Source organism: Drosophila elegans, unplaced genomic scaffold (assembly GCF_018152505.1).
Source record: "Drosophila elegans isolate 14027-0461.03 unplaced genomic scaffold, ASM1815250v1 contig_149, whole genome shotgun sequence".
Taxonomy (NCBI): domain Eukaryota; kingdom Metazoa; phylum Arthropoda; class Insecta; order Diptera; family Drosophilidae; genus Drosophila; species Drosophila elegans.
Genome location: NW_024545513.1, coordinates 15262953 through 15290752, shown reverse-complemented (window position 1 = coordinate 15290752; position 27800 = coordinate 15262953). Strand labels below are relative to the sequence as shown.

The 27800-nt window shown below is 38.1% G+C and overlaps 1 protein-coding gene across 5 annotated transcripts in view; it reads left to right on the top strand.

The window, feature by feature from the left end:
* Positions 1-27800, top strand: part of LOC108149959 (teneurin-a) — a 156848-nt gene that overhangs the window by 14677 nt on the left and 114371 nt on the right. For 2 of the 5 annotated variants that reach the window (XM_017277878.2, XM_017277879.2), the window contains one exon: positions 26001-26583. The exons of the other annotated variants lie outside the window; for them this stretch is intronic. In XM_017277878.2, the coding sequence (XP_017133367.1) occupies positions 26438-26583 (146 nt within the window). In that variant the 5' untranslated portion in view covers positions 26001-26437. The remainder of the gene's footprint in view (positions 1-26000; positions 26584-27800) is intronic. 5 annotated transcript variants of the gene reach the window in all.

The following is a 27800-nucleotide window of genomic DNA, read 5'->3' as shown; positions in this document are numbered from 1 at the left end:
GAAAAAAAGAAGAAGAATACATTAGCCAAAGTGCCAACATAGTTAATAATTTATATTCATTAGTTTTTGTGCTTGGTGTTTAATGTTTTTTCTACGGTTCGAAAATGTTGCCCAATTTGTGGGCCGGTTTGTTTATTTTGCCGCTGCCTTACAATTCCATTTGGCGTTTTGTTTTTGCACATTTGTTTAATGGACAAACGCAAATGGTTATTGCTCCGCCGTCGTCTCATTTTTTTTTCCCTATGACTTCGCCATGTGTTGTCAAAATGTATCTTTGTATCTGCTGTTTTCTTGGCCATCGCTGGCATCCGCGATCTTCGCCGCTTGTGGCCATAAATCAATGCCGACGGCAATCAACGGGCCCCGAAAGCGGATGGATTTATAGGCATATATAGCCTATATACCCCGCCGATCTCGGGAGGCAAGAATAATTCCCGAGACGCCCCTTGTTGTTACCCCTTTTTTTTTTGTTAGCTCCTCTGGGACAATGTGAAGTGATTCGTGGCGTTTTGCAATTAAGCAAATTGTTGATAGAGTCCGAAAACGTTCGATTCAATCAGCTGGAGTTTTGTAAAATTAAGCTTAATTGAATGGGATCTTTATGGTCCATAAATTCACCAATAAGGGAACTCATTTCATGCGAAGTCTCGTCTCATCGCGAGTTCGAATTTATTAAGCAATATAATAATTGAAAATGCATTTGACGGATGATTATGCAAGTGGTGCACGTAAATTTAATAACTAAGTTGTACCTTTCCTAAGTTTCATTTATTGTGAGTCTGCAGGAAATATTTGCCATTAACAAAAATACATCAAAACTAAACTGTTTAAGATTAATGCGATTCGTCAATGCTTACCGATTTAATAACTCTTAAGTTTTGCCGCTTTAGCAAATTCTTTATTAAACCAATAGATAAATTAAGATATTGTTTTTTACAAACAAAATATTTATCCTTAGTTTTAATGAATGCCTTGTTTAAAAATTTGTTTGCTTGCTTCAAATACATTAGAAAATTTGTGTTTAATCCCATTATTTCATTATTTCTATGTTTATAAACACAAAAAAGCAAATCAGTGTTAAAGTGCAAAAGAAACGATATCTTAATAAGTAAAAATATATGTTGGTATTAGAATACGAGTTTTATTTTACTAATTTTTATTATTTATCTTAAAATTTGGTTATACAAACTGGTGTTTTTAATCCAGTTTCCTTGAATTGATATGAAAATTCTGTTGCAAAACCTCTTAGCTTCGATCGAGAGGCCAGGTTCAAAGTGAACCAATTCGAAATATCAGTTTCAATCGTGATCTCCTCGGGTTTCTCAGGTGAAATATACAACGATCCCTAGGAATTCCAGCAGCTGTTTAGGGCGCTGTTGCCACATTTCTGGGGCAATAAAATCGAGTGGAAGAGCGGGCTTATAAGCGTACAATATATATATATATATATATATATATGGTGGTAACCTGCTCGAAAAGTGCAGAAATCAGAGGGTCGCAATCTTGACGAAATCCTCTGCTGCTCTCCTCCTCCCCCGCATCTTTATCTGTTCCTCTTTCCTTGCTCCTTCATCGTTTTGCAAATGTGCCGCACAGCTGTTGTCAGTTTAACGCCACGAAAAAGAAAATGTATCTCATGGATGCAGCGAAGTATCTCGAGGTACCTGTGCCATCCGGATTAAATTGTGAGAAAGGGCTTCTTTTAGAATTTGAAATTGTATCTGAGGCACAACAGATGTATTTGTATCTTTAGATGAAAGAGAACACTCAATAAAGTGCCGCAGATACAATAATGAAATAAGATGTAATGTGTAATGAAAACAGCGTAATTGTTTGAACTATAATTTGTAGGTACATTTGTATTTTCTTTATGTATTGGTTGTGCCTTATACAGGTATTAAGTAGCCTTTTCCAGATTAAACTATATATATAAAAATGAGTTTAAAAATCTATATTTACATTTGTTGTGCAACAATAATTCTTATGATTGCATAGCAGGTACCATTCCAAGGTGCCCGACTACCAAAGCAAATTATAATAAATGCCCCTTTCAAATTAAAATTGTGACTAAAACACAGCACCAGTATCTTCTGCATCATCAACTGGCAACAATAATACGCTCAAGTGCGCAAATTAGTGCAACGAAAATGTCTAAAGTGTTGACTGACAGTCCGCGCGATGAGTGTATGGCCGTGTGTATATCTGGGCTCTACACTTGCAAATTGTTATAGTTATAGATACAAGAACCGAAATGCCAGGATTTGGAGGGCCTGCGACGGCGGCAGTGACGGCAGCCACTTGAGATGATTTATGATGCCAGTCAGCCCGATTCTCCGGCTCCTCGCACAAGTGCAGACAGCAAAAATAACAATCCAAAAAGGTTTTGCCATTGATAGCAGGCAGGCAGGCGGGCAGGCAGGCAGGCAGTCAGTCAGCAGCCTCTCGTAGAAACTCAGTTCAACTCAGACACCCAGGAAACTGAGAAACTCAAACTCAGAAACTGTGGAACCTGGAACCTGGAACCCAGAAACACGGGGCCTGGGACCATGATGCTGCACAAAAACCCAAGGAAGAGGAAACACGTTGAAAAACACTGGAGGCGGGGCCACGGAACGAGGGATGGGATAGGGATGGGCTAGGAGGTTTTTCAGTGAAGGTGCGAAGCACACCGGGCCAAAACCTTGAATTGAAAAATTCCCAAAACAAAAATATGCCTGCGAAAATATGTGCAAAATGCACTGGCGAAAAACATGTGACTTCTAAAACAATAGAATAAAGTTCTAGAGATTACAGAAAGATGTTTTGTATTAAAAGCAAATTCTAACAAACAAATATTTGTTGTAAACATATTATCTTTACAATTATCCTTGAATTTACCAAAGATATACCGCCAACACAATTATGTGTGTGTAAATTTAAGATACCATTTAATTTAATTTTAAATTCCTGGATTGGTTCTTTATAATTAACTTGATTTTAGTTGTCATTCATTCATTCGTATGTCTTTTCGCAAACGGAAATCATATTTTCATATTGGTTAAATAATAATAAAACTACAAAATAGTTGAATGAATCCCCATTTCGAGCTGGTATACTTTCAACTTATTTTCGAATGTTTTTGAAACGCTTGCTGATTTTGTCTCAGTGTTTTTGTATAAGTAAATCAAAAACAAAGCTGCCGAGGAGCTTGGCAACAATGACGCGGCTAAAAAAGCAGCCGATGAAGGTGCTGGCCAAGAAGGAGTCGAATCTCTGGTCCAGCGGCAGCGTTGGTCATTACCGTCATGCCTTGTCATAGACAACATCGTTTATTTTCCAAACACTCGAGGACTGCTCCACCGCCCCCCCCTTCCAAACTTGTTTCTAAAACCGTTTTCACACCTCTCGCCCCGTGTTTTTACCTGTGTGAATCAGCACAACTGTGCTCCTCTGCCTTGAAAATAAAAGAAATATGAGAAAAAAAAAATGAAATAAGGAAAATACTTGACTGATTTCGCGTTCTTCTTGTTGATTTTGCATTTACACAGCACTACAAGACGGCGAGCCGAAGATATAGAGAGGGCTAGATTTATTTTCCATAATTATTGGAAATTTATGCGTCAAGTTGCCAATGAGACAAACAAACCATAAATCCCCACAAATCGCTTTCAAATGAATTGGAGCGTGTGGAAAGAAGAGGGCGGTGATTAAAAGGGTGCATCGTAAATCGTAAATCTTTCAGAGACAACGAAAATTGCTTTTCCCGGAGACCAATTAAACGAAATCCTAGATGAAATCGAATCGAAATGCAATCAAATCGAGTAATAATATCATCTCGAGCTGTGAAGTGCAATTGAAAGTTTTGGAAATTTGATAAGCCAGTTTTGGTGTGAATGTGGAGTTTGGATTCGGGATTGGGGGTTAGGGATTGGGGGCTTTAGGTTACGGGGCAAACCTGTTGAGGATAAAAGGGCAAATAAGGAGCTAATTTGCCAGGCGTGTTTAGCATTTAAGCATTTCGAGTGCGAGTGGCACAGAAGTGGCGGTCGGACGGACGAACGGACGGACGGACGGACGGAAAAAGTGGGTTGAAATGCCGGGGGAAAGTGCCACTCCAGAAGTCAAGTGGCTGTGGCTGCTGTGTGTTTTCGCCTGCATCTCAAGACATTGCTGCAAATTGTAGGTGGAGCGGAGCGCAAAAGTAAGCAGTAAAAACAAACCGAAGCGAAACGCAGGCAGCATAATTAAATTTCAAGTTTCAACATTCCCAGCTCAGCATCCTGTCGCGAAAAATCTACAGCTAAATAAATACATATACATAATATGGAACGGATTTAAAGTCTGACAAGGAAAAGCTTTTGCTGTGCAAAATAGTGCGCAGAAAACTTATTAAATGACAGCGAATGCATTTTTCCCGGAGCGGCGGAGTTGCCAAACTTCCACTAATGCCAGTTCTAAGTTGGATCGCTCGACAAATTCCCTGTCCGCTCGGCTTTAAAAAACGGAGCCAACTAATTGCATGGCCAAAGCAGGCTTAATTCAATTCCATTTCCAGGCGGCTTAAGTGACAGTCAACAGCGGCATGTTGCCAAAGTTCACGAATGCGTTCTAAATAGTTGTGCAACACTACTTAGGGAAGTGCAGAGGTAGTAAAAGAAATGGTTTATTGAGAGCATTAAATATAAAAAAAAATGAAAAGGTTAGCAGCATAAAATAGTTAAAAACAGTTGAACACATCCTTTAAAAAAAACCAACGATGAATCCTAATAGTGTTGAAAAAGGGTAAAATTAGGATTGAATGAGTTCTTGGGTGACTAGTGTTTTAGCTAGTCACATTTAAGTTGGAAACACAAAGTTATGGCAAATACGAGGTCCAGTAATATAAGTTATGTTCCTATGTTGAGAAGAATTTTTTTCTTGAAATTGACCGCTTAACAACACTGCTTTGGCCATGGAAACGCACTTGGTAATATAAATCACCGGCGGGAAAAACAAAATCCAACAAAACGTTGCAATTATTTTGTTGAACTTTTCCAAGGAAATAATTCTCGTGCGCCTTAAATCATTTTCATTTGGTGGCTTGTGTTTTATGGGCCGTTGGTTTATTGTTTCTTAAAATGTATAAAAATAAATGAGCTAAATTGTTGCCTCTCCTTCGCTGAAGTGATTTGCCTTTCCCCCTGAAAACGACAAAAAAATGCGAAGAAGCTGAAACAAAAGATGCCAGGGCAAATTTTTCACATTTTATGGGCAATGTTTTCCATCTTCTTCCCTTTTTTTTTTTGCAGCTCTGAGCGTGACTTTGGTTTTGATAATTTTTATTTTCCAACGTACACGCGTGTTTGTTTACGTATATCTACATACATACACATTGCATATTTATGACTGAAAATATATTATGCGTATAATTGTTGTTGCCTCGTCGCCAAGTTTTCGCTTTTTGTTTCCCTTTTGCACCTTTGCGTCGTTTTGTTGAATCAATTACAGGCAGTTTGCTGCTCCCTTTACCCGCGAAGGAATAAAAAAAAAAAAAAAAAAAAAAACGAAGGAAAATGTAAGGAAAAACTGGGAAAGCAGGGGCAGAAAATAGAACGCAGACAGGCTGGCAAAAATGGCAAATTATGGCACCCCAGAGATGCGCGATAAAAGCCCATTTACTTAAACTGAATATTTATTATTCCTGTCGCTGTGCCACCTACTCCCCAATACACCTCTCTCTTTCTTCGGAGACCGACCCTCTGTCTCTTTCTACTGACTTTTCGCCCATTTCCCCATGCAAAACGTTTGACTTCTCTCCTTTTAGCCTTCTTCATATGCCGCGAGTTTTTCATTTCCTCCCGAAAGTTGGGGTGTCATAAAGTTTGGCCTTACCAAAGTTTGATTGAATTGTGTGCGGGGACTTAGATGCAAAAAAATTCCCATTCCGAAAAAAAAACCATAAAGAAGATAGGCTAAAACTGAAGCTGGAATAGAGAATCGAATTTTTGGTAATTGATCCCAAAGCCACAATCATTTATAAAGATTTTACAAACCAATATTAATATGATTTACTATGATAATAATATTTAAAAGTTTCATTGATATTTTCGAATGCATTTCTGCAAGAAAACATTTTAATTTTAGTAAAGCAATAATAATGTAGTTGAACCTGAAATTAAAATGAAGCCATCAAATATTGTATAATATAGGAAATCAATACGTTACCTCGTTTCAAGGATACACACGTTTATCAAGATATCAGAACCTATTTTGAAGGACACAGAGAGCAAAACCAATGGGTTTCTCATTATAATCGCTCTAAATATTAATGTAGACGCAATATTCAATTTTGATATTGGCAAATAATGATATCAATGATTAATATAGCTGCTTATTTCTCTCTGTGTTGGGGTATTCCTCATCAGATCAATTTACCGAAACCTTTTATGCGAGATCTTTTGATTTGAGCCCCGATTCCAGTTGCCAGCCCGCAGCTGAATTCGCCAAAAATTCGATACTTGCCGCACAGCTCAATGAAATTCGAGTGCAGAATAAGAGATATCTTTGGGCCACGAAAGAAAGCCAACAAAAGCCAAATAAATATAAAGAAATTAATGAAGTAAATGATAGCCGGCGAGGGCAAAAGAGAGACGCTCGCGTATACTATATATTATAAATAAGCAAGAAGGAGCCGAACCGAAGTGTTTCATAATTTTCGAATTCTAAGCGCCGCCGCCGTCGCCATCGAGAATTCCGATAAGCGGCAAAGGCAGCCCCAACAGGAAAAAAAAAACAAATGCCAAGCTCCACCAAAGTAAGAGGGAAAAAATTAAATAATTTATGTTTTATGTGGCACAGGAAGCGTTGCTTCTGGGGGTTGTTCCGAAATAAAATAAAATAGACAAGAGCGAGGAGCGAGGAGCGAAGAGCGGAGCACTCAAGTGATTTAGGAAGTGTTTGTCTGCGTTACGCTTGGTTAGTTGATAAAAATCAGTCGACGCTTTTGTATTCTTTTGGCGTGGCTCTTTTTCGCCCTTCCCCCCTTTTCCAAGGAGGCGTGGCATACAAAAAAAGGTGGTGGGGAGGGGGGGTGGTATTGGGGGAATGTAGCCTTTGTCTGAGTCATGGTCGCCCCTTAATTGCATCGACCAAATTGCATTTTAAGCTCTCCGCGTTTCGTTAATTTCAGCAACATTCGGTATGATTTATAATGGCCCCGCCCCAACGCCCTTTTTGAGTCATATACTAGCCAAAGAAATCGCCTTTTCAAGGTGCTTGAAAATTGTATCTGAAAGATGAGAGTATCTGCAGATTTTATCTTCTCATTCTCAATTTCTTCCCTTTTAACAGCATTTTGTTCAAGGTAAGCTAAGATATTCTCCGAAATATGCTAATATATCTTCTTGTAAAAGTGAAATCCTTATTGACTGTAAGAAAAGATTCCTTAGCTAAACTATATATGTAGTATATATAGTAAAGAAAGCTAAACACATTTTTATGTTATGGAAAATGTAATATTGTTCTTAGTTCGTATTTTGCCACCAGAAAAGAACCTCCAAAATATCCGATTAAAGGTTGTGCCACTTAAATGTATCTGTGAGCGGCTAAGATCTCCAGATTTTATCTGTTCGTTCTCGTTCCCGGTCGTTCGTAGATTGCATTATTGCGTGCCAAATATGAATCAAAGACAGAACGTATCCACGAGATACTCTCCGTCCACTTCCTGTGCGGTTTTCGGTGTGGAGCTCAGTTTAAAGTGCCATTAACCCACAATTGCACAAAAGCCAAAAGATACACAATCCGTTTGTATCTATGGTTCGTTTGTTCTTTGGTTTTTCCTGTTTTCTTTTTTTCGTTTTTGGGGGGCCAGTTAATTGCAAGTTTTACACGGCTGCGTGTCAAAATATCATTTTGTGTGTTAGATACATTTACGAATCGAGCTGTTCTTTTGGGATGGCCATTAATTGTCGTTGGCCTGTCATTTTGCGGTACGAATCTGTGGCTAAATATGTAAACCCTCCACCCCCCCACCCCATCCCAGTTCATCTCGCTTTTTCTCCACTACCTGAGATTCGAATGGGCTGTGACAATAGTTTTCAATAGTTTTTGTTTGGCTTTGTGCCTCGGGGTGGATTGTTCGGTATCTCGCAGGGTTGATTCGTCGACGGGCATCGCATCGCCAGCTGCCAGGCCATTGCAGTATATTCCGCAGGACACCTTTGTCGCGATAAATTTGAAATAATTTGATGCGTCTTGTTTTATTTGACAGCCAACAAATTCGTGGTGCCCAAGGGGCTTCGAAACATCCCGGTTCGCCAATGTAAACAAGTCGGCCGGCAATTAAAAGGACCTTCCAGCCGTTTCTCCATGTGTAGGGAAATTCAATTTGTAGATTAAATTGTACTCCCTCGTTTGGTGTTTGTTTTGTTTTGTTTTCGTTTACGTTTTCGTTTCCGTACTCGTATTCGATTTCCCCGTAATAGCCACGTGGGTTTTACCTCTGTCGACGGGCGTGGTGGTGGAGGAGTCCTTCCTTCCTTCCTTCGAAAAATGTTCAATTAAAAACTAAACGAAATCGTAATTTGTATCGTCCAATATCGGGATTGGGGGAGAATGAATTAAGGAATTAGCTGAGCATTAAAAGCGGGCTTGATGGGGGTTCTGGGTGGGTATTCCCCACAGGGCAGATTGATTAAAATTGATTGAGCGTCTATGCAAATCAAGTAGGGATTATGTCGGGGAACTGGCATTACACAACGGGTAATGAAGGAGCCCTGGGATAGAGCCAACAAAAATATTTATAGAAGCGATGGGTAGGAAAAGAATGAGTTGAATAATTTCAAATAAATCTTCTTAGTTCTAAAGTTTGGAATTTTAAACATTTTCACTTTCAATTTTAGATCCAATGGACTGCAAAATTTGCAATGGTATCAAATAAATCATTTAGGGTCATGACAGCATAAAGTGTTCTGCTACAACCAAGAAAGATACTTTTAACCCTTTGCGAATTCAACTTTTATATTGCTCTTGTGCTCCGTTCACTTAACTTTCGACTCATTCCCCTTGCTTCTTTTAATATTTGCATTATAAGCACTTTAAACCATTTAAACTTGCACTGGCCTCCCTTGGATAATGCGCTAAAAAAAAAGTTCACAAAATAAAATTCGAAAAGGGAACAAAAATCGCAGTACAAGAAAAGTAAGGCAGAATGGCAAAAAGGCTGAAAAAAAATGCAATTTCCGCACAGACGCACACATTTTCCGGCCAACACATATATAACTTAGGATATACATATACACAAATATATATTTATATTTGTATAGAAAGAGATAGAGATAGAGGAAGCGCGCGAATGGAAAAACTCAATTTCCAAACTAAATTCAACTAAGAAAAAATAGTATGTTTTGTGCGTGCGAGAAAAAATTGTGGAAATTGTATTTGGCAAACGCATTAAACTTTCATTTTTCTGTCAGGCCAAGGATAACACGGGAACAGTGGAAAGGCGCCACAAATGCAAAGACCAAAAAGAAGAGAAGAGGACCAGGAAAATGAGGAAAATGCAGCCGGAGAAGATATTTGAAAATCAAAGCGAAAGTTCTCAGCTTTTGTCTGTCCGCAGGACTCATCCTTCCACGGCAAACTTTGCTTAGCCATATACCCCGCTCTCTGTCGCTGCGCCGAAAAACTTTTGTCATGAATTGAGGCTGGGGAAATGTGCGAGAAAAACACATCAAAGCAATCAAAAAGTGACGCCAGAGCAATTGAAAACTTTTCGCATGAAAACACAAAAAATATAAAATGAACAAAAATTTTGCAGCCGAAAAACAAAGAAAAAAGGACAAAAATTACCCCAAAAGAGGCAAAAAAAAAAAAAAGAGAAAAAAAAAGGAATAGAAAATGCAACGCATCAATGCATTTTCCGAGGGGCGAAATCAAAAGCTAAAGAGTCAATTGCCAAACCCATTTTCCCGACCCCTTTTCCGCCCAGTTAATGGCTTTGTTTGCCATGGCCATCAGCCAAGAAAAAAGGAGAGCGCCAGAGAAATGCAACTCAAATAATGAGCCCCCCGAATTTTGGATATATATATGAACATATATAGTATATATGTATATATAGACATTTTCTAGCAGCCAGCTTAATGCTCCTATTTTACCCAACTTGTGCTCAACTTAAATAATTTGCGCATAAAATATAATTTAATGCTGATGTGCCCCCCTTCCATCAGCTTGTTTGCTTGCCAGAAATTCCGGGCTGGCAAGGGGGCTTTATGGCACCATAGCTTAGGCAAAAACGAGGTCAAATGCAATGCAGACGCGTGCCAATGCGAGAGTCTCAAATTGGCAGCCAACTGTAGCGGCTATATAAGACCCAACCCCCTGGAAAAACCCCCCTGGACAATGCCCCCGAAAACCCCATCGAAAGAACAGCCATGAAAACCCTCTGGAAAACCCAAGGAAAACTACTCACACCCCCACAACACGGAGAGCGTTTGCCTGGCATTGAGATTTCGCCGCTGCACAATATTTCATAAAGTCGGGAAAACTTTCGAAGAAATGCTGGCAGGAAAATGCCTTAGATGCAATAAATGCAGCCTGCAGATATGTGAGCCAGTCGAAATTTTCAAGGCGATGGAACATTTTCAGAAATAGTTCTACCAACTGCAAATATCAAATTGATTTTGTTGGCCAGATAGAAGTATATGTTCAATATATTGATTTAATGTTTCCCATATACACTTAACTTAAATTTCATTGCGCATTTCACTAGTCTACTTTATTTAATTTGGCAATAAAAAAAACTTATTTTCTTGATGGCTGGTCATTTATTGTATTCCCCTATAACTTTCACCCTTATAAAGAGCTCACTTTCATAACTTCCGCATGCTGTGGAATGTTTTGTTGTGGTTTTCGATGGCAGTAATAGAGATATCTCCACTTTGTAACCCCTATATCACTAACTATTTCACCACTGGAGTCTAGACTACCTACTCATTAAAATGCAGTGAAAGAAATTATTAAACACTTTAAAGAAAATTTAAATTTGTATTCTTTTGCAATTTAATATGAATTGTATATAAAAATTGAAATATAAAAAGTTCCATGTGCAACTGTTAAATCACAATGAGAATATTGCGACTTTTTCTCAGTGTGCCCATGATCAGATTGTAGTTGGTTTAGGTAATATTTTGTTGTTGCTTATTTTTATACTGCGATCTGTGCGCTCTAGTTCAGAAAGAAGTATTTGGATCTATTGCAGCCGTGTCTCGAGCTTGGGTTCAGTGCTTTGTTGTCCCCGTATTTAAATAGCAAATGATTAGCTTCAATTGGCTTCAATTGCGTATGGGCTTAATGCCCAAATTGATACGTAACATAGAGCGAAGAAATCTCCAAAGCTTCTCTTCCCATTTTGCCAGCAAGTTTGTTTGTCTGAGGCCAGATAAAACCGAAACCCCACGCCGTCAGTCTCATTTTCTATCTCAATCGTTTTGATGGGATAAGTAGTTGGGCGACAGCGGGTTAAGGGGGGCGGCTGGGGGGTTAAGAGGTTCACATCACGCACATTCATTTGAAGTAGCTTCACTTTCAGCAGTTTTTAAGAGAGTCTGAGCCGATTGAAGTGTCTGGCAAGTTAAATCATTTGGAAATTTGAGGGTTTTCTCGACTTGATTCACCATTTCACCAAAAATGAAATCCCCTTTTCCCTTTTTTAGCTTTTCCCCCGCCCCGCCCCGCCCTCCGTTCATCTTCGCCTTTCTTAACTTGGCTTATTCCGAATTTAAGTTGGGCAGAAGCAAGAAGACACAAAAGTTTCACTTTGCCTCGACGACTGAAGTTTGGCTTTTATTTTCGTAGCTCTCAATTATTGGGTGTGCAAATATTTGCTTCATTATTGGGCAACTGACTTTCCGTAGGCCCCTAATAATGAGTTGGTAAGTTGAAATCTTCAAAATGCCCGGATCATTATACGTTTTTAGCCCTTACATTGTTCATAAAAATTAAAATTAAGAAATTAATTTTAAAGTTTTAGAAATTCTTGATTTAGAATTCTAAACTTTTAATTTATTTCGAACTTTCCACATAAGCCTTTAAAATGTGAACATATTAATATTTAAAGCTTAAACTAAAAATCAATTTTAAATAATTCTGTAATTTATGTAAAATAAATGTTGTATTTTTTACACCTGATATTTTGAGAATATAGGTAATGTAATTGTAATACTGTTATCTCGCGTAGTAATTTAAAAATAATTAACCTTACAATCCGAGTAATCTTAAACAACCTCAAACATTCGATGGCCCCAAAACCATACCCAAATATTTGTATAATGCTGTAATTGCTGAGATTATTCAGTTTGTTTATTATCTCACCCATATTTAACTTCTGCCCCGCAGTGCGGCATTCCTGCGTTAAATATTTTTAATGATTTGTTCAATTTAAACAGTTTTGCGGGCACGGGGCATTCGGCACTGCAGCGGTGCATGCCCGTGACCTTTGCCGCGGCACCCACAAGATACACAATGCACAAGATACAAGATACAAGAGGCCTGATACAGATACAGATACAGATACAGATACAGATACAGATACAGATACAGATACAGATACAGATACAGATACTTGCAAATGCTGTAAGGGCTGCAAATGAAAAGTTAAACGTTGCGTGCTGCGCCTGTTTATCTTACGGATGCGCCCTGGGATGCATCACTCACTCAACTCGAGCATAGCATTTAACTCATTCGTATAAAAGATACAAAAACCGCGAGGCCGCCAGAATGTGATTGTATGTATAGAGTGTATAGTGGTATACTTGTATGTATATCCGAATGTATCTGTATCTGCGAAATGCACAAACAAATGGGCGAGGCGGTGGCCGCCTCTTCAACTCCTCAGCTCTGCGACTCTGCAGCTCTTCAGCTTCAGCTTCAGCTGCTTCTGATCCAACTTCTGCTCATTCATGGCGTTGCACTCGATTAAAAATGTTTCGTGTGTGCCTCGGCCGCCGCATTTCCCCTTATTTTCCCCCGCTTTTCCTCAGTGTTCGGCAGTTGTTGTCGCTTTTGTTGCAGGAAGTGCTCATCTTCATTTACTTTGTTGTCGCTGCCGGTCTCTTGACGTTTTTCGGTTTTGCGGATGACACTGTTCGGTTGCTGTTCTGTGCAGCAAGTGCACTGCAACAGAAAAAGTATGCCCAATTACAGTCTCTAAACGAAGAGACTATTCACTACACGAAAATTAAGTTAGCTGGATGCAAATATATGGCTTATAAACATTTTTGTTACATTTTCTATTTTTATTTGAGGCAATACTTAAAAAAGAATTTACTAGAATTTATAATACATATATAAAAATACATATATGTATTTATTTATTAATATGTAATATAGTTTGAAGCTTTTCTGCGAGTGCATAGATTCGGTTTGAGATTATTGCCAATTTACAAGCCAACTGTCTCGCTCGCTCACTCGCTGCCCGTCTCTGTCTAACGCGCGGCACTCTGCTAATTAAATATCTATGAATGGCGGTCCTAGCACACTTGTATTCCAATTCGTATTCGTATCTTTATATGCATTTGTATTTGTATCTGGCGGATTGCCGCATGGCGGATGGCATGTAGATAGAGTATCTCTCGCTCCGCCGTCGTTTGTATTTTAATTTAGCATCTTCAAATTGCTACAGGAAATTGCTTTAATTTCCATTGAGTGTTTCTTGTTGCCGAAAACCGAATTGCCCCTGTTTTCCGTCTGTTTCTCGTTCTGCGGTTGTTGCCAAAGATTATCCCAACCGCACATCGAACTTTCCGGCAACTTTCCTCCAGCACATACATTTATATATGTATATATATATATCTTTAGCCAGACGCTTAAGCGCTTTTCATTAATTTATATCGCGGTGCAGCCGGCATTTAGAAGCGAAAACCAAAAACTGAACCGTAAAAACCACAACAAACAAACCGCAGAACACAAGACTTAACAAGATTTTTGCGTGCACCTTTTTGGAGAATCGCGCGGAAAAGTTTGCTGCTAAAGACATCAATCAATGCGATTAGACAATCTTCATTAATCTGTGAAAGTGAAACTAGAACGCGACGCATTAAAATCCCATAGAAGCCAATTTCGGAATGGGGACTTTTACGTTTTCCACGAGAGGAGTGGCAAAAAGAAACACACACACACACACACACCCACTCGAGAAATCAAAGAGGAGACCAAACACTTGAGCTCATTTCCCAGGCGTTTTTTCCCCGCTTTGATCTTTCTTTTGTAGAATATATAGTATAGTATAGTTGAAAAAAAGGAGGCGGCCGAAGAAGCCTCGCGAAATGGAGGCGATGGGAAAAATCAAGGGAAAACCTTGGGAAAATACTGGGGGGAAAACACATCGATTGATTGGTCAGCTTGGGTGAAAATGCGAATGTGTAGATGACTGGGCGGAGCAATTGAAGTGCGAAACCCGAAAGAGGCAGCCAAATGGAGCGAAAATGCAAAGGCAAACCAAATGCCAAAAGTTTTCACCGAATTTTCTCATAGTTTATGCGTGGACTTTAAGGCGAACATATTAAAAATTTTATTTTTGGGGGTCAAAATTTGAAATCCAAATACTTAAATATATATTTAGTTTTTAAATTTGAAATATAAGTCTAACAATTTACTAGTTTAATTGTTTTTCTTGAGCTAAATTTTTAATGTTCAATTGTTATAATTTGATTTGATTGCAATTTCTCTAGATTACCTACATATTTTTGTTTTAAATTTTGGTTTTAAGCTACCTATTTTCCATTTCATTCAGATATTTCGCGTCTTTAGAACGCGAAACGCATAAACGCCTTTTAGCCTATAGAATGCTTTTCGGCCATTTTGCTATTTTTATTTAATTTCTTCTGGTTTCATTTCGCTGCAAAAGCTACAGAGCAGCGCAGATACAGATACATTTTTACGGCCAAGCGTGAATTGCTCCCCGGGGAATTGGCGTTCCATTGGATACACTTCGATTTGGTAGATTTGACAATGCGCAAAGTGTCTGTATCTGTATATGTATCTGTATTCGTATTCGTATCTGTATCTGTATCTGTATCTGTGTCCTGTAAATGTGGCTCCATAGATGTGGGTGTGTGTATCTTGCAGATGCTGGGCATTTCATTTCATTTTATTTCATTTGAATTTAGTGGCCGTTGTCGGCTGACTAATGATGAAAGTGTGACCCAAGTTTTGGGGCCATTTGCAGGATTCCAGCGTCTTTTGGGCAGCGGCAATTTATTACAAATAATATATCATCCCATCCCAGCGGCATTTTATCCAATCATCCCAGCGGCTGTTTGTCCAAGTTTTCGGTTTGGCATATTTGTCAGTGTGGCATTACTAATTGGTGATTACGAGCGGAAGTCGACAAAATATTTTATGCTCTTATTTCTATTTTGTAAACATTTTCGTTTGTCGAGTTGGCCTGGGCTTGGGGTCGTAAAAAAACGGCAGGCAAACGGCGGAAATTCAAGTGGCTAAAATTAAATCGAAAGCGCTGGGTTAAGATCTGCCGTATCTTCATCTGCTATATCTGGCGTATCTGTATCTTTAGCTGCTGTGGCTGCTTTTCATCAATGGACTTGGAATATCTGGCCGTGTGCCAATTATTGTTGCACGTTTGTCTCCCGGTTGTCAAGAAGTTGTGAGTTCTTCGGGCCAACTGGGCTGCATTTTTTCCTCTCGTTTGCATATGTGTTCAAAAAAATGTTCATTCATTGCAAATGGCAAAAAAAAAAAAAACACAAAAAAAAAAAAAAAAAACACAACAAAAAAGAAACACCATAAAACAGACAGCTAATGAAATTGAAAATCAACTTAAGCATTTTGCCAAATACACGAAGAGAGTGTTTGGCCAACGCTTTTCATATGGAAATGTTCGAGCGGAAAGGGAGGAGGAAAGTGCATTGGCCGCCTAATTGCAGTCCGCACCCGAACATGCCAATCAACACCACAGTTGTTGTTGTTGCTGCTGCCCTGCACCTGCCGCCCCCTACCCCGCCCACACTCGACTCATTTGTCAGCCACTTTTTCATTTGTCAGATACTTTTCTTGCTTTTTCTCGAGCTTGAGGTGTCAGTGATTTTTGGGGCGGAAAACGTTTTTAAAGTCATTTAAACATACTAAACGGTACTTCAGTATTGATTTGATTTTTGTATTTAATCGATTAGCTTAAAATATACATTCTGTGTTGTTTATCTGCTTTTTTTGATAAGTAATTAGAAGACGAGAATTACCAGTCAAATAAAAATTAGCTTTGAATGTTTGGCTTAAATGTATAATTTATTCGACATTATTGCATATGTTTGTTCTGCTTATATATACAAACAATATTTATACAAAGATACTTGACAATTTCTAAATTAACTGGCTAATTTTTTAAAATTGGTTATTCAACTTTCATTCAGTACTCATTTAAATTGTGACATCATAGCCTATTTAAAGAAACGAATGGGCATTCTAATAATAAGATAAATAAAATGCAGGATTTTACTGATTTATTATAAAAGGTAGCTAAAACAGTCGCAATATAAACATCAAATTGCTAAAAATGAAGTTGCATAGCATTTGTTAATTAGAATTTCTTGAATCGCATTGATTTGGGCCACAGAAATGTTGCATCTTTAATTAATTCCAAGAAAATCTCATCCAAATTAGCTCAATTCATTTCTCCCCCTTTCATATTTTACTTAGTCACTTTTCGATGTACATATTTTCGTTGGCAACTTTTGTTTTATTTACCATGCTCATTTTATGGGCTGCATCTTGGGCTTTTCTTCGTTTTTCCTTTCGTTTGCCCCGGTCGTCTTTGTTTTTGTTGGCTTTTAATAGTCGCCCGGCGAAAAGGAAAATGAGAATGGGAATGTTGGCCTGTGTCTGTGATAATTATTATGGCCCTCTTGACGCCTTTATTGGGTGTAAAACGTTTCGCAGGCGTTCGCCGCGGATGGATATGCAGATATACAGATGCAAACATACAGATATACTCTTGAGCCCCAATGGATCGCATCTCATTTCGAATGCAAAACGATCGACGACGATAAGCCGATCAAGATCTTAAAGCCATTTACAAGGTTTTCGAGTTGGGGATCTTTGGGATCCCAAAGATATATACCTCTTTACAGCGATGTTGCACCGTTAACGATCCATGTGTGGGGCCTTTTTCGAAAATGGCTTGTTAAAATGCAACAATGTTGCCAGGTTTACTGATGCGGAACTTTCCAAAGATTAACCCCTTCAGACCCAGACATTCGAATTCATCCAATTTCTGTGCTTGCCGAAGCGACAAATAAATGTAAACTGTCTTTTACTGATTTGTGTTTCTGCACAGGGGATAAAACAGAGGCATTTCGAGTCAATCTAGTAAAAAATAAATAATATTTGCTATTAAACTATCTCTTTAACAGTTCAACAATGTTATTTGCTACTAATTTAATTAAAACAAAAAAGTTCAGTTGCTCCTTTTTGTGGATATAATTGATATACTTTTGTAAAACATACAATATAATTCTTATAATGTAGCCTTTAACTTTTCAAAATATTCATTTCAAATGAGAAATATACATACTTTAAATATCCTGTTCATTAACAATGTCCTCGATTTTTTCCCAGTGTAGTCTGCCTGTGTGGGTGGAGGTTGAGCATTTTGGGGAGGGGTGGGAGAACAGCAGACAACGAAAAAGGGTTTAGATGATCATCATCATCGGGGCTTGGTCTCTGGCGTTTTGGGTGTCTTTCGTGTGGGCAGATCGCTGCGGATCGGATCGGCAGATGCATCCCAACGTTTTTTTTTTTCTTCTTTTCTTTAATTCTTTTTTTTCCTAACAAGCTGTCAGTCAGTCAGCCCTTTTGACGGGTTGTTTCAGCGGGAAAAGTGGTGGGGGGAAAAGTGTCAGCCGAAGAGGAAGTGGAAATTAGCTCGAAATCGATGGGAATCATTGATAGATGTGATGAGTTACACAATCAACTGCCCAAGTGTTGGCAAATGCCTGGGTATTAACTCTTTCAAGAGGTCTAAACTGTGGGAATGGGAATTTTACATGTCCCCCCCCAATTAAGCTGTTGAAATTCATTAAATGTTAATTGCAACTCTTATAAATAAAATCAAATGTAATTTAGCATTTTGGATTAAATGCATTTCCATGCTATAAATACATTTTTCGAAGGGATTTATAAAATTGTCTGTTATTGCCGATTTTTTTGATTATGCAAAATAATTTGTGTTTGTAAAGTTTGTAAATTAAAACAAACATCCGAATTAACTGATAGTTAGCCATAAATGTGTATAAGCATGGAATTAAGAAAATTTAGTGTTATTATCAAAAATGCTGGTTTGCTTAATAAATTAATGCACTAAAGCATTATAGGTATTTCAGATCAATAGCATAATTATTTAATTTATTTGAAATATTATATATTTTCCTCTCACTTTGGTTATTTTTTTCCTGCTCTTTTCCTGAATTTTTTTTTTAATCCATAAAGCCAAACGACAAAAAATTGCCCTACAACATTTTTCACTTATCCCCCATACATTTTCCCAGCGCCGCCCCCTCCACCCCCTTTTTCTGGTGGAAAACTCCTCCCCCGTCGGAATTTTCCTCCGTTGTCCACCTTCTCTTGAGTTTCGGCGCTTTGCTTTGTTAGCTTAACTTTATTCCTCTTTATTTTCTTTTTTTCCGCTCCTCTGTTAATGTGCGAGATGCAGATACAGATACAAATGGGTGACCATGTGTGTGTTTTGGGTTTTATGAGCGTATATCGCGGACTAAGCTGCACTGCAACAAAATGATTGTCATTGTGGCGAAGTGCTTTTGATTTTGCATAGCAAAACAGTTAAAAAACAATTGAAATTAGGAAAACATATTATTGAATTATACATTAAAAATAAATAAAACTAAAAGAAAATATGAATAAATTTGGGCCATTGAATTGGGTACTATATTTTTTTTCTGTGTGCTAAGATAATAATCAAAGACACGACAGATTCAGTTCTGTTGCTTTTTTCCGTTCCTATTTCAGCTTTACTACGAGTTGAGTTGGGATACAATTTGAGTTCAGTTTCGGTTTCAGTTCATAGGCCGTTGTAATTCCCCAGAAGCGCCCTATATATCTGTATTTGTATCTGTATCTGTATCTGTATCTGCAGCTGAGTCTGTAAATGTATCTGGAGCCTGTGTATCTGCGTGTGTGCATAAGATATTAGCATTCTGTGCGTTAATGCTTTCATCTTACAGATACATTCTGCTTTTTTCGTCTGGTGGCTTTTTGCCTGCGAGTTTATTTCATTTTCAGTTTCATTAAATAACAAATTGCTCTTTTGTTGTGTGTGCATGTGTGTATATGTATCTGAGTCTTTGTGTCGTGAGCTTAACTTTTTTATGATGTCTATGCAGGCTTATATGTGTGCACTTTACTTTTTTTTTTGTGTTCTTAGCTTTTCGTTATAATAAAAAGCAGCAGCAGCAGCACAAAAAAGGAGAATAAAGGCAAATCAAGGGAAGGTTAAGGAGATGAGGCTAAAAAAAAAAAAAACTTTGTTTGTGTCGCTTTTCTATTTTTTTATGCTTTCAATAAATATTAACATTTTCTGGAAAAGCAGGGCAGTAACCTTCCCCATACTTACATACTTTGCTAAAAAGTTTTGGCTTCCTTTGTCTTCCCGTTGTTAACGTTCCGGGGCTCTTGTTATTTTTAGTTTAGTTGACGCACATTTTTCATGTTTATAAAATGTCTTCAAAGATTTTAATCTCATTGAAATGGAAAGGGGCGTGGTAATGCCCCAGGGGGTGGATGTGGATGTGGATGCCTCTGTTTTTGGTCGTGATAACTTATCACCGAGGACTAAAAACCTGGCTTCTGACATGGCCAAAAAAGTTCTGACATCTCTGACGAGTTCCATATAATTCCATGTGCGTGTGTGTGTGTGTGTGTTGGCGATAGCTAAGCAAAAGTTTTCCCCATTTAGCCCGGAAAATAAGCAGAAAATCTCCATGAAGTCATTTGCTCATAGCTCATAATCGAGACCGCAAACCGAAAATCCCAAATCCCAAAACCAGAAAAACCAAAAGGCACTCAATCCTCCAGATGTGCGTATCTATGTATCTTCTGTAATTATAAATACTTTATTAAATATTGCTTTGCTCTATGAGTTTATTTCTTCAACATTTCGATTTTATGAATAATTGTAGTACATATTGGTGAGGTCATAAAACTACGACTATTTCTTTGAGATCCTTCAATCGTTAGTTGGAAGCTAAGTCAAACAGCAGATGTGAATCTGTATTTTTGTATCTTCTGTAATTATGTAGGTGTGAACACTCGCCCTGTGACATGATCATCAGAAAAAGAGCAGAACGACCCAGGCCATAAATTTAAAAGCAATAAAACTTTCAAGACAAATAAATGCGGCTTCCCTCCTGCAATTGTTGCAACACCAACATAAATCTCAAGGCACGCAAAATATTTAAACAAAAAAGAAAGGGGGCAAAAAGGGGATAAAATGGGGGAAGCATTACTCCCTGAGACGCGTGCGTGCGGTTTCTCGATCTGCTGTATACATATATCCCATGCCATCCCCAGACCTTGAAATGCACAATGGGTATATATATATATATATACACATGCACACACTTATGACAGGGGCGTTAATTTATGTGAGACTGCAAAAGGGGGCCTTCAAAGAGGGGGGAAAACGAGGAGGGGAGGTACCAACTTTCTGGGCGATCATGTGCGTCATTGCCATTGAGGATTGCCGATCTGATTGCGTGTCGCATCTGGAATCCTGGGTCTGGTTATTCGCCAATGGAAATATCAAGGCGGGTTGAACATTTATCCCCACAATAGTCTGCTTCAATAACCAGTGATTCTGACCTTTTTTCATTCATCGTAACCACAAGTTTATTTAATCCATTTAAGACTTTGCCACAGAAACATTATGTTTTCCCAACTTTTTGTTAAACTCTGCTCATTTCAAGTGATCAAGTGATTTTCTCTTTTCCCCATTTCTCAAAGAAAACGATCAAACAGATTGCTCCCATTTCCATAAACGAAACGATCGTGACAAGAGCTTTCGCTGCAAGTCCCATGATTATTTTGAGTGATCTTCTTGGAAAAAGATACTTCAACTCGATGGATCTTCTTCGCTGGGGAAAATCTTGAGCTGGAAAAATGCCAGCTGTTTGATGCATCATGATTATGTTTGACACTCGCCACCAATGGCTTTTGGCCAATTAGCTTTGGCCCCAAATCGAATCCCCCAAGTGGCACCTAAGGCCCCCTTATTCTGATAAACAGTGAAAAAAATGTTGTTTGACAAAGAATCGTCGACTATTTGATGAATAATTTATACTTTATTATACTTCATAGTTGATTTAAATATTAAAGTTATGATATGTTCATTGAATGCAAAATAGTATCATTAAATAATTTTCTTAAAATCTAAAAAAATATAAATATTCATGTAATGTCTAAAATTTCGGTGGTTTAAAAACTAAAAGTTTTTAATTCAGAATCGTTTCTATTCTTTTCGGTGTACGTAATTATTCCACGCTATGTTGTGTGTGTGTTTGCTTGTTTATCTGGGCAAACATAAAACAGAAAATGAAAAACCAAATAAACGCTAATTGGAAAAGCATATTTTATATGGACTGCGCCGTTCCCCCCCTCGATTTTCTCCCGACTTTCTGCTCGATTTTCCCCTACGAATTCCCCTTGTTCTGGTGGCACGCACTTCCCACTCATAAAAACTGGAAACATTTTTGGAGAAATATGTGTTCGCCCCGGCGACCATAAAAATGTTGTTGGGCAACCCTTTGGTTTGGTTGGTTTTGTCTACCAAGTGTTGGGTGAATGTGAAACTTCTGGCGGCAGGGGCAGTCAGGCGGTTGTCAAATGAAATGCCGTGTTGGCCATCATGATTACTTCTGACATTTGTGGCAAATGTTCGAGCCCGAATACTTTTCTCACTCCCATTTCTCTCGGCTATTTATAAATAATCAAAATTGTTGACACAAATTGGGACGGGGTTGGGTAGCGCTCTGCAGATTGGCTTAGACGCCATTTAATTGTTTTATGTTCAATGTTCGTAGGAATATAAAATCAATTTTAATTACATTTAGACGCTGACATTTTGATGGCTGACAGGCGGAAAAGGGGGGGACCAAAAGCCCAGGCCCTCTTCTGGTTTTTTGTGACGAAAACCAGTTCTGCCCAATCCTCAATCCCCAAACCCAATCCCCAATGCTCAATGGTCCGTTTCGGTCGCAGTCGATGTAGAAGTCGAAGTCGAAGTCCCAGTCTCAGTTTAAGTCCCAGTTCCAGCTCTGCCTTTGGTTTCCTCTTAGTTTCTTATATATATATATATATATATATATATTTTTTTTTTTTTAAGCTGCATCCTAACGAAAAACCTGGAAACTTGTCGTTGTTTTTGCTGTTCGACAGAGCAACTTGCTGCGAACTCGTTTGGTAGCATTTTGGGTGGGCGAGGGGCAGAGACGGTTGCGCAGGCGGAGGGGCGTCGACATGATTTGCACTACAAAACAAAAAATTTTTAAGGAGTAGTCGCTCCCCTCTAAGTGCACTGGGAAATGGAAAAATCTCTAAGTAAAATGTCAAAAAATGAACAACATATGCAAAGTTTCTTGAACTTAATAAACTTTAAGTTTAATCAAATGCTTAAGTATTTTTTTTTTAAAGAATTCCATAAATTAGTTGAAAATTAAGTAGTTTACCAAAGAAGAATGAAATATTGTTATATTTTTATATTTTAATTTGTTTGCCATTTTTTGCATTCAAACAACTTCACGGACTTTTAAAAATTGCAAAATTGAATAGCCAGCTATCCCCGCAGTCTTTCATTCAATCAACTTGGATTGATTTTTTCTGAAAGTATTGCGCTATTTTCTTGTTTTTTTCCCCTATCTCATTTTGTACTTGTATTTTTAACCTGTATTTTTTCCTCTGTAAATCCCTTCTTTTGCACCGCCCCCTCGCGTTGCTGCCTCTTTTTCGCGCTGCATTTTTCGCGTAGGCCGTGTGGAGTGCAGCGAACTTGGTAGCCGAGCCGGAGATTAATGCTCTGCCAGACAAACTCAGCTGGAATATTTCTGGGCAGCTGGAAACGGGGAGCGGTGTTCGTGCCTGTGGCCAGTAAATCTTGAGCTGCTTTTCGGCCTCGGCCAACAAGTAGATTTCGTATCAGCGCGATGCGTTTTGGGCCAGGAAATATTTGGCCGGGGATTTCCGAGAACTGATGCATAGAGCAGGCCAGAGGATCAATCATAGGAATGCTAGTGGTTTTTCAGAAAAGCACCTATGAAATTTCCCAGTATCTGCAAGATTCATTTAAGAAGATAGAAAGCTAAATGAATGTTTGACAAAAAAATGGCAAAAATTTAGTGGAAAAGGAGAGCTAGCAACAGGGAACATAAAAATTAAATACCATTAATTTGAACATCATAAAATATTAAAGTGTTGCAACAATTCTCGCAATTTTAGATAGCAAGTTAGAAAGTAGCTTGCAAGAGAATTCTTGTAATATAAAATTCAAATTTTTTCTGTAACGAAGAAAAACATAAATACTTTTTTCCCAAATCAATGTCCGAAAAAATAGTAATAAAAACATAAAATTCTTTCACAAAAATAAATCAACGGCCCCAAAACATCTTTAATATGCACTTTATAACCCCAATTTCCCCAAGGCTTATTATTCTTTTGGGGAGTCATAACAATTCGATTGCAAAAATTCCAAAGAGAGATCCAAATTTTGTACTTTTTTTTTTTTTTTTGCGATGGCGACATTCTTTTCACCCTTCTCTTAACACTTGTCATAATTTGTTAATATTTCATTCATGCGTTTCTTTTTATATTCGCTTTTCGGACAGCAATTATGCGATTACAAGGCTTTTTTCATGGAATTCGTCGGATGTGTGCTGTTATGAAATATTTGAACAACAGCGATAAGTTTGGGAGTTCTTTGTTTGATTTGTTTTTGTTTTTTTTTTTTTTTTGCGCCTGTCTTAATGAACGTGAAATTATTTTCGTTTATGATTGAAAGTATTTCATTAACTGCCGGCTGTGAATTGAGATACGAATGTATCTAATCAAGCATTGGATTCGCTGGCGCGGAATGTGCTAGTTCATTGCGTTGTGTTAATTAATGCGTCCTAAAATAGGGCGATGGTTCGATATTTAATTAATGGGGTTTGCCAGGATAACGGAAGATACATTTGTATCTATGACGACGCAAGAGCAGCAAGGAATTGACCATTTTGCGGTCTAGACGCTGTTCCTACAACTGCACTCGCAACCGCATTTCTATTAGTGTTCAGTAGCGTAGACAGGGGCTATGTGGTGCTTAGGTCCCATATTTAAAATATGCCATTTAAATGTATTTATATGATAGTTCAACTTATGTATATAGTGTGTGTTATCTAAAATGCCTCTCATATAACCAGCCATTTAAAGACATTTACTAGTTGCAAGTTCTCTAAAACCCCCCTTCCTCTCGATAAAATCCTGCGTGCGCCACTGTATGTAAACTGTGTTTTGCATCTGCATCGATGCACTTGCTTCTCTGCGGTTCATTTGAGGTGTCTGCTGGACGTTCGAGAGCCTTTGATATTACTTCTTTACCCCCAGTTCGCCCTTTCTCTGAGTATGTTTTGATTGATTTTGATTCACTTCGTGCCCGGCTGGGTGTTATTCAATTTTTGTGCCATATCATAAATTTAATTTGAGATGAAAATCCCAAAGATATGCCGCATTATCCAGGGCCCGTGCTTGCCGCTGCTCCATTGTATCCCACAGATACAAATACATATACACACATAATATACAGATACGTATACAGATGCAGAGATACGTTTCGATCGTCCGGCCACAATAACGGATTACATTTGAAATTGTTTGGCATTGGTGCCCGCTCACCGCTTCTCCGCTTCTCCGCTCCCAAAAAAAACCCCCATCTCCGCCCAGCCCCAAGTGTTTTTCCAATATTACACGATGACTTTGAATATTTTGTCTGGGCACATCATGGGTGGGATTTTGTGATTAGAGCGATACACCAGTCCAATCGGATAAAGAGGGCGGCAAGTGTAACAAATATGCTGGCCATTGGCAGTCGGACATGGGACTACAAACTGCCAGATACCAAAATGGAATCCACACTTATTCTGATTGTTTGCCCAGCTCTCCTCCTCGTTCTCCTTTCGATTCTCCTCTCGATTTTGACCTCCCCAGCCCCCTTCTACCACCCAACCATTTGGGTCGGTGGAAAACCAGTTTTCAGATATTTGAAAATGCTAAACCGGAGCCAAGAATGATTTTTGGTTAGCATTCGGGAAATCGATAGACATGTACGGTAGGTTGCGGACCGGAAAAGATAAAAACAGATTAGGCAGATGCAATCGCTGTTACCAGGGGGAAAAAACAATTAACATTTGCTAAGCGGTATTAAGAGTGTTACTACAGCCGCTGGCAAATGAGGGAAATTAGGGGAAATGTTTGAATTTTGCGTTTGATTATACGCTAGATTACATTTTTAGGTAAATATAGGGAAAAAATGGCGATTTATGTGCATGAATGCACATTGTAGGAAATTTATTTTAATACAGATTTGGTTTTTAACGTTTATTTCGTTTATTAAAAGAAATTAAGAGGATAAAGCTATAATTATTGTATTAAGGACAAAACGGTTAGGTTTTTTATTTAAATTAAATAAACTAAAATAAAACAAAACGCAAAAGTAAAACCAAAAATAAAATATGTTCCAACAAGAAATTAACATTTAAAAATGTATTTAATACTATAACTTTAAAACAATACATTAATAACACTTCAAACAAAAAGAATACCATTTATAAAATATGTTTTACTATAGTTAAAAGCTATATTTAAATATTAAAATCGTTTATAAAAGCGAAACCTCAAAGGATATTGTAAAGCGTAACGAAAGGTCACAAGGTTGTTGTCGCCAAGACAACCGCACATGGTTACTTACATGTATATTTTATATTCCCATTCAGATCCGAAAAAAAAACCCAACAATCAGCCATGAAGAAGATTTAAGGTGTGTTTCTGAAAAGGCTAACAGAGATCCAGAGCGAGTGGAAATCCGATAGATAAGGATTTCGACGGAGAGATTTTCATTAAATCGAGGGAAACACATTTCCATCCGTGGGTGGCGATGCCACCGAGGCCCCTGTGGGCCCCTCCTGCCCCTGCCCATGCCTCGAACGGGGTGCAGACGACTCGCGATCGCCGCTAAGGGGTTAAATCCTGCACTTGCCATTAACAACAATAATAGTTGTAATAATTAATAACCGACAACAGCGAGCGCCGCACAAAAAAAAAAAAAAGAATACAAGAAATCATAAAAAACATAATTAAATAATAAATAATCAACATAAATCGTGAAGTGAAGTGCATTCGCACTCTCGGTACAGTGAGCACCAGACACAAAATGACTATGAAATCGATGAAGTACTCTGATTGTGATACCATCATGGATGGCTACAATCCGGTGCCACCGCCCCTGCCCCGCCGAGTGCCCCCCGTGCGAAATATCTACGCTGAGCCCTTTGCCCACGAGCCGAACCATTCCAGCAGGTAAATAATGCACTCAGTGCACTCGAAAAAAAACTATTTAATACATTTCTGAAAAGTCCTAATATCAGAAATCGCAATTGTCATTTTTTGTAACCAAATTATAAGATTTCAAGAATAATGTTTAACTTTTTGGACATAGAAGACTTGCATTTATACAAATTATATTCTTTGAAACTTATTTTAACTATAAATCAGGGATTTTTTTTTAAGTACATTCACCTGCACACCTGTGCAAATAATTGTAATTAAGTCGAGTGTCATCGCGAAATTACAGCGCCATCAGAATGCCAGGAACAAAGGCAAATGGCGATTATGCACAGGTCAACTGGGGTCAAATGTATTGCATGCTGTCTGACCAGCAGTCCCATAAAATCATTGCCAAAATATTGCCACAGATTTAAGACTTAATTAACATTCGAGTCCTCCGGTCTGTTGCATTGAAAATAATAACAAATTAAAGGCAATTCTTAGGAAATCAAATTGTTGTTGCCATTTCAGACTTAATCTGAGGCGAAAAATAAACTAAAGAGCGGTAGAGTGCTTTGAGCCTTTATTATGCGGCAATTTCAATAAGAAAATGTAGACTTACACAATTGCACAATCAAGTACTTTGTTTTAATTAATTGCTTCTTAATGACTTGATATTCAAATAAACTGCATTTATTATTTTGAGAGTATTAGCTCGGTTTTAAAAACCTCTGAGAACTAGCTTGTTTTTATAAACTCTAGATTCCATATTTCAATCTAATTTATAATTGATTATTAAAAGGGATTTCCAGATATCGCTGTTACTTAATTTATAAATTAATAATTAGTTACTGACTCTGGAAGAACGCCATGCCCAAAAACTGAATGCTAAAAAACATCTCTCTGACCCAGAAAAGATTTTAACCCACTGCATTTTACATGAGAAAAGGGTTCCTTTATTGCCCAGTCACCTTAAGGTGTTGCTTTGTTTTCGTTTTTAAAAACTCCATTCGCCGGCGCAATCATCCCCAATTCAAACGCAAGAAACTGGAACACAATTGCAATAAACGTACGCCTCGATGAGTAGCTCCTATTTTTTTTTTTTTTTTTTTTTTTTACCATCCTCCCACTTATGTTGCATATTAAAAAAAGGAAAATATGTGTATATAGATGGAGAAGAAGAGCAGATGATAAAGAAATGTCCCATATAAAGCGGCGTGAGTCGAGTGTACAATATGCATTTTCATATC